Raw genomic sequence first — 7,783 nt, 5'->3', positions numbered from 1 at the left:
TGCTGCAGCGGCCCGGGTTCAAATCCGACCTGTGGCCCTTTGCTGCATGTCATCCCCTCTCTCTACCCCGCTTTCCGGTCTATCTTCGGCTGTCCCTATCTAATAAAGGCATGAAAAGGCCAAAAAAATAACTAAAAAAAAAATGAATAAAATAAAAGTGTAAAACCTAGAAGTCATAGATGACCACCTCCATCCGAGACATTTTCTCCTCTACAAAAATGTATTGCTGCAAGTAGACTATGGGCTATTCTTATGCGGTATACAGTAATCTTTACTGTATATGTACTAAGCATTTCTGCATGTGTTAATATCTCCAAATGAAAGGGAAAGCCTTGTTCCTTTTTTTGGAGGAGCTGGCACTCCTCTACCTCCACCAGCTCTGTAATTAGGTTCTGATGGGGGGGCTGACTCTCCTCTGTGGAAGTATGTGGTGCCAGGCCTCACGGACAGTATCCACCCTTATAGGCTCACGGCGAGCACCCGCTTAGCCAGAGAAGCTACTCCTAAGGTGACTGCAAAAGAAGACAAGGGCTCCTTTTACCTCAGAATATCAATCACAACTTATTGGGGAAGTAGACCGCCAAATTCTGAGGTGACAGATTCAAGCCCCGACTGATCCTTTTTGAGTGAGTGCTCACTGGGGAGAGGTGAATAACTCCCTCTTACATGTAAAATATGACAGTTGATCGATCTCACATAGCCAAAGACATAACAGCGTGATTTAATGTGATGGGGGAAAACAGTTTTGGTGGTGTTGAAACAAAGATATGATGATCTCGTTTGTGTCCATTAGAGACTGCCTTGGAATGAGCAGGCAAACAAGCAGGTTTCTGCATTGCTGTCCAAATGGTTTCAGTTAGGAACTCTTACTCGGGCAAGCTACCGCAGAGAAGAAAGCTAACGGCAAAACAAAAGCATATTCACTTTTATGACCACCTTTAGGATTTAGTGGCACTCATGTGGATGAATGACTGGCTCTGAAAGAGATTTATCGTCATTGCAGTCTATCTATAATATATGCCACAACAGTTAAACAGGATTAAGGCTGGGTGAGGAAAAGGCTACTTTTTAAGGCCATACAGGTGTATGGCCTTCATTTTTATTTTATACAAGCATTGAAAAACTAAAATACACTCCATTTGTTTGTCACGTGAGCAATCCTAATCATCTAAAAAAAGTTACTTGCGAAGAAACGGTTCTGTCTAATTGTTTAATTCATATAATAATTCACATAATTTGAAAGGCAATGCCCGTATTAGACATGTCAGCACTAATGGAGAGCAGATGATGGATGGATGATGGGGAGTTTTACTTTCCAAAAAACTCTTTTAACCAGGCGAGATGATTAAAGGGTGGGAAGTAGGTTACACAAAGCATCCAGCTGCCCAGTAATATCACAGTTTTGTACTATTGGCTCAACATTGAGTCGACATCATGTGGGGAGAGCACAAGGGAGGATTGTGTTATTTTGAAAAAGAGTCTTACTTAAGGCAACAATTACATTCACTGAGGAATGACAGTGTTATACTTATTCACCCTGAGCACCAGTTCAGCCATTACCAATAGTTCAAATATTAGTTCATGAAATGTGGGTGTTTCAAGAGGCAGTATGTCATGCCTTCATCTAAATCCCCACGGTTCACCTATTGATCATGTAAGCATCTGGTTGGGCTCAATCAGTTCTCAGTGGAAATCAAATGGAATGGAATCTTGTCGTGATAAAGCGCTCCTTCTGCGGTGCTTCTAGGGCTGCAACTAAAGATGATTTACTTTTTTGATTAATCTGCCAGCCCTTTTTTGATTCATCTTTTGTTCTATAAATGTAAAAAAACAGTGAACAATGTCAATTTATCAGAGCCCAATGTGACACTTTTTAAAAAATGTTAAACTTTTTTTGCCCGACCAACAGTCCAAAACCAAAAGATATTCAATCTACTATCATAGAAGTCTGGGAAAAATACCAAATATTCCCATTTGAGAAGTCAAATCTTTTACATGTTTAATCAAACATCAAAATTGTTGCCCATTTTCTGTTAAATGACTACTCAAATACCTTTTTCAGCTATATATGTTGCATATATACACAATTTTACATATCACTCTGATAATATCATTTTGAAGCTGAATCAAAACAGTTGAAACACGGAGAATCCTGATCATCTAAACAGACACAACACAAATGACCTCAGTGCCTCAACTTCAAATGTTAACCTCCGTTCCGATGGATGATTGAGTACATTTACAGCAGTAAAGTGAAAGAATTAGACCAGTAACATAAATATTCCCAACATTCTGACAAAGCTCATGTGCTAGTCCAGAATTGGGGTTCAACTACTGCATTTTTCCTTGTCTACATCCAGTAGTGATAGTAGAAAATGGCACCCTGGCTTCGCAAAACTGTGTTGTAAAGTTTTTATGACTTCAAAAACATCATTTTCCACCGACAGGCTATGCAAGTGATGAGCATGCCATCTGGCCTTTAAAATGTAGTGAGATAAGGTCCTGAGATAACTCACTGAGCTCACGTCTAGGAGCAGGGCCCAAATCCAGGACCAAGGCCTGGAAAAAATATTTTCCAGTTATAAATATATGGTAAGTTGGTTCTTAACTGTCTGATGTGGTAGTGATGTACAGACAATGTACAGTGTTATGAGTTGGTACTAACGTCATTCAAAATGTATATCTTACTGAACAGAAAACATTTTTAATGAAAATGATGGATACATAAACCAACCATGAACCAACGCAACATGCTATAAAATATTAGACATGCCTAAATGTATCAAATGTACCATTGCTCATATGGAAATAACATGATCCTTTCAATAATAAAACAATAAAAACGTTTACTAGCAGCAAACAATGCACAAGAGGCATTATAGTATGGCCTTCATATGGTAAAGTGGATGGAAAAGTGAGGCAACCCTCAGTTCCAAATTACAGCATCTTACACAATACTATTTTCCCCCACTTACGAATAGGGGTGTGACTCCCTGAGGGTCAATAACAAACGATTTTACAAGATGTTGCCATCGATGCCCTACTGAGCTGACCTTGTAATAAGATTTAATGACCTTGCCTCAGAGAAGTCCTGGGTGGTGTCTGGAGGAGTTAATGGCGCTCTATATAAACCCATTGCTGCTATAATGTAGACAGCAGTGCTGTTGGATACATACCTGGGACATGCTAAGGTTTGTGTATGAGCTTTGGACTGAGAGGAATTCCTCGACAGGAAGGAGTAGGCGGATTTTGGAGTCAATGTCGATCAGCTGCTCCAGGTCAGAGGGCTCTGGGGTGTAGCCCTTTCTTGTCAGGACTGACACAGCCCACATGTCCTCCTGGAAAGGGAATCACTTATATTAATTACAGCCCACAGGGTATAAGCCTGCTTTATTTTGTGGCAACGTTAATAAGAGACTGATAAACTGATTATCTAAGTACTGCTTATTAAGCAACTTTGTGACAGTGATGTCTGAAACAGGGCAGAGGTACAAGTCTGACTCTAGCACTTGGTATTCACTTCTGGATGGTGAAAAGGGTGCTGATCACTCTTCTCCACGCTGCATGCCAACTATATAGCCAAGTGCCAAAACTTTGACAATTGCCTCTTCCTCTCAGTGACTATCTGTCCCAATAAGACTCCCCTTACAGCCTATGGGAATGAGTGGGTGGGTGGTGAGCTCATCACAGCCCGGTGGTGAGATAAGATCTTGCAGTAATGCTTTCATGCCAAAGAAGATCACAACTCTGCAAAGAACACAGCTGTGACCTCTGGACGCTGTGAGGAAGGAGCAGAAGAAAACTGGCAGAGGACAACAGCAAACATAGGGGTCTGTGAACTAGGTGGAGCACCACACACACAAAGCCAAAACTGAACAAATGACAACCACAAATTCTTATGACACTGGATTCGTGTTTCATTTTTGCAGATTTGTTCTGATCGAGTTAATCCATTGTTTTATTCATTGCAGTGGTTGGACGTGGCAGAATACCCCGTCCCAGACTTCAGACAGGCCTCGGTTTGTCCTTTGCTCACATGCACGTCCTTTGACCATGGTATGAAAATATGAGTTGTTAAACAAACATAAAGTGAAATAGAGTGAAAACATTGGTGGTGTTCTTCACAGTGGTTGATTCCACATAAACAAGGAACACAAAGGATGAGGAACCAAGAAATAATGCAATTTTTTTGTTGTTTTTTTGTCGAAACAAATCAAGTCCATCTTTCAATGAATAGTTTGACATTTAGGGACATATGCTTATTTGCTCTCTGGCCGAGATTTAGATGAGAAAACCATCACTCTCGTTTGTGTGGTAAATATACAGCTACAGCAAGCAGTCGGTTACCTTAGTTTAGCATGAAGATTAGTTTAGGCAAAGGCTTGGTGTTTTTACACTTACTAGAGATTTGTACAGATCCCATAAATTAGACATAACTTGGCTTTAGAGGTGCCAGACTGTTGTTTCCCCCTGTTTCCAGTCTTTATGCTAAGCACAGTAAGCTTGCATGTTAGCTTCACTTTAGTGTGAGAAATGGATGGTTGATCTTTCATCATAAGCTTTATGCTTCTTTTTTTTTAAACACCATAACAGTTGTTCTTTAATCCCCATTGATTAACAACTACTGTTCCTTAAACCATAGATAAAAGGTGAATGTCAGTGAAACAGCCACTTCTGCAGCAACAAAATGTTCAATGATTACAGACTGCTACTAACTTACTGCCTCCGGTTACCAGAACTACACCAAACTATGGAGCTTGTTAGGACAAGACTCAGTAATATCAAAAAAATTCATGAGGCAGTGAGCAGCAGCCTGTGATTGATGTGTCCTGGGGGGGGGGGTTGCAAAGAACTGGGTGAAATCCTCAAAACTCAAGACACCTCACTGCCAAACTCCTGGTGACATAAATAATGTGCTCCACTCTGTTATGGCTATTCATAATAGCATGTCTCGCAATAACAGGAAGTCTTCCTCTAGCCAATAAAAAAACCCAGAGCATCTGCACTCCTCTCAGTTTGGTATCTGCCACCACAATTACTACAATATTGTTCTAAAAGTCAAGGCAAACATCATAAATAGAGCAGCAAGACATAAAAAAAAACCTGGCAGGCTGTCCCACGGATGCAGAGCTGTCGGGGTCAAGCTAAATGGAACCGTATGTGAAAGGTAAGTATGTTCCCTCTCACTTCCCAACAGGCTTCATCCCATCTGACTTCAAATTGGCCTCACAGCTGCCAAAAGGGCTATTAAAGCAAATTAAAACTGAAAATAAAAAACATTTGAAGTTTGGGTGGTTGGTTCACATTGAAATAATCTATGGCTCCAGGTGGCACAAGGTCTCAGATGAATCTTCAAAGAAAAACAAGAGACCTCGGTCTCTTTGAGCACAAACAGCACACCCTCACTGAGAGTGCAACTGCTGCGTATAGTAAAGCTACATGAAAGATCCCTGCCTCTGAATTTTCGCAGAAAGACCACAGAGGGAATTATTAGGAAAACTCGATAATAAAATAAATCCATAACATGCGGCATTCCATGTGAACTGCATGTGGCACCTGACATCTGGTTCATAATGTGAACTGCTTTGAGGAGTCAGAATCTTCTGCCCAGAGGCTGTCTCAGCTGCCAAGCACTCAACAAAACATGGATATCGGACCAGTGTTACTCTATGTCCTGTTCTGAAGTTACTTAATGTGTTCAATAACATCATTCAAAAGGCCAAATGTTAGATAATGACCTAAGTTAAAACAAATAAGATAATACAGAGACTGTATTAAAGGGATGTGACTAAACACCGGAGACAATATTTGCTTTCTATAAATTATAAACTGTACTACAACATTAAATGTACATTAAATGTAGTAAATGAAAATGTTGGTAGCAAGAGCAGTGGTGCTGTAGGACTTCTGGACAGGAAGTATTAAGGAACTTGAAAAAGAGAGACTCATCCTACAGCATATGTTGTCTGTTAGGGGTTCATGTCAGCCTACCTCACTGTCTGCGCCTCTGGCACTGTCTTCTTCCCCTTCGTCTACGTCTTGGAGGAGCTCGGCAAGACGCTCTTTCTCCGCCTGGGTCAGAAGCACTTGGTCCCCCTCACCACTTACTAGCTATCGCATTACACCGCGTTTGGAGGGAAGAGAATGAAAATCATTATTTGCATAACATTTCTCCTTTCAGTGGTGCCCTAGTAGGCTTAAAATGTGACTTTCTCTTGAACTAGAGACAAATATTTTCCTCACTGGAAAAACAAACTCACAAGAGACTGGCTCCAAGTCATGCGATATACCCTAGCACTGCATTTGGTCTGACGTGAACTTTGACATACCTCAATGTTTCTCTTGACAAAGTCCTTCTGTTTTTTCTTTCCTTTGGAAGCTCCACAGTGGCTGCCTTCAAATTGCTCTTCCCCAGTCTCCCCATGGCCTACTTCAAATGATTCTGTCAAACTGTTTGGCCTCTTTTCACCTGTTAGGCAAGCCACACTTTAGATTCCAGAGGGTAAATATTGAAAAAGTAAGTCAAAGCTCGAACAATAACATTACCCAAATCTGATTCTAAAAAATCACAGAATTTCTCTAGGAATCATTTTTCAACCATGAGTTCTTATTCAATCATCTGATCCACATGATTAAAGAGTTTGCAGCTAGTCAAATAATCTTGTTAACAATTAGCAAAATGTGAGACTACTCTAGCTCTGCAAGGTGGCAGAGTGGAGAAGACCATGCTTCGACTAAACTGTAAGAGGTTCAAGCCCCCATGATAACAAGCGGCCAACATGCCTCACGGAAACTACACACTGAATTCCTCACAGTTCACGGGCTGCTGTTTCGGGGAAAAAAATAGATTTTTCCCCTCTTAGAGGATCAATATCATAAAAAGCCACAAGATCTTGATCAGGAGACTGTTCATGAGTCATATAGTGGGAGAACTGTTATTATTTCACCTCTGGAAAACTGCTGTAATATCTGAGTTAGTTACTACTGTCTGCACCAACCTACCATGAAGAGAAAAACAACAGCTGCAAGTTTCCTGAGCTCATGGTGCCATCAAGTGCACAATCCAGGCAGTGCAACATAGATTTTAAGACAACATGGAAATATGCGTGCTGCATTTTCTGTCATCTTCTATCTTCACTCACTTTGCTCCAAGTACTGGCTGTCTTCATTGGGCTCCCAGTCGGGAACCTGAGTTCCAAACACAGGCACAAAGTCGTCCCCCTCTTCTGTCCCTTAATGATAACAAACAGTTTTAAGATGTCTTACAGTGACTGCTTGTACTAAACTTTTCAACACTGTTGTTCATCTGTATATTGTTTCCTACGCTTACCAGTGGGTGCTTCCAGAGCCAAAAACAGCTTTGTGTTCAAAGCTTCATGGGCACATTCAGAGTGACCTTCAGGCATACTCTGCTGCAGAAAAAAAATACACATTTTAGCATACCAGTGAAGTGAAGAGTGACCTTTTTTTAGTCCAAAAAAAGTACTGTCAAGTGAATTGTCAATGTAAGTAAGACTGTATATGTAAAGACTGTCTACCAGGAGCTCTTGCCAGAGTTTTGCTTGAAGTTCTTTCCTTTGACGCTTGACTTCTTTTTCTTTGCAGATCTCTGCAGACAGTATTTCATCAAGTTGTCTCATTTCCTCAATGGCTCTCTGTAGTTCGAAATCTTCCTTCTCTTCATCAGTATCAGCCTGACATTGACCTAAAAGAAGCACAAACATCACATACAGTGTGGGTAACTTGATTTCACCAGGCAGAGGAGTGTGTTCAGTGGCAGACT

At 40.8% G+C, this 7,783-nt stretch overlaps 1 protein-coding gene across 1 annotated transcript in view; it reads right to left on the bottom strand.

Moving 5' to 3' along the window:
• fsip1 (fibrous sheath interacting protein 1) overlaps positions 1–7,724 on the bottom strand; it is a 28,184-nt gene extending 20,460 nt beyond the window's left edge. Inside the window, exons 1-6 of the mRNA XM_035673711.1 lie at positions 7,539–7,724; positions 7,331–7,412; positions 7,143–7,232; positions 6,330–6,469; positions 5,992–6,111; positions 3,177–3,338 (exon numbers count right to left, since the gene is read on the bottom strand). Of these exons, the coding sequence (XP_035529604.1) occupies positions 3,177–3,338; positions 5,992–6,111; positions 6,330–6,469; positions 7,143–7,232; positions 7,331–7,412; positions 7,539–7,724 (780 nt within the window). The remainder of the gene's footprint in view (positions 1–3,176; positions 3,339–5,991; positions 6,112–6,329; positions 6,470–7,142; positions 7,233–7,330; positions 7,413–7,538) is intronic.
• Positions 7,725–7,783: the final 59 nt, after the last annotated feature.

The sequence above is a fragment of the Morone saxatilis genome, unplaced genomic scaffold (assembly GCF_004916995.1).
Source record: "Morone saxatilis isolate NCDOM2014 unplaced genomic scaffold, NCSU_SB_2.0 Contig3, whole genome shotgun sequence".
In the NCBI taxonomy this organism is placed as follows: domain Eukaryota; kingdom Metazoa; phylum Chordata; class Actinopteri; family Moronidae; genus Morone; species Morone saxatilis.
Note: the sequence above shows the minus strand (reverse complement) of the source record. Positions and strands in the feature narration are given on the sequence as shown.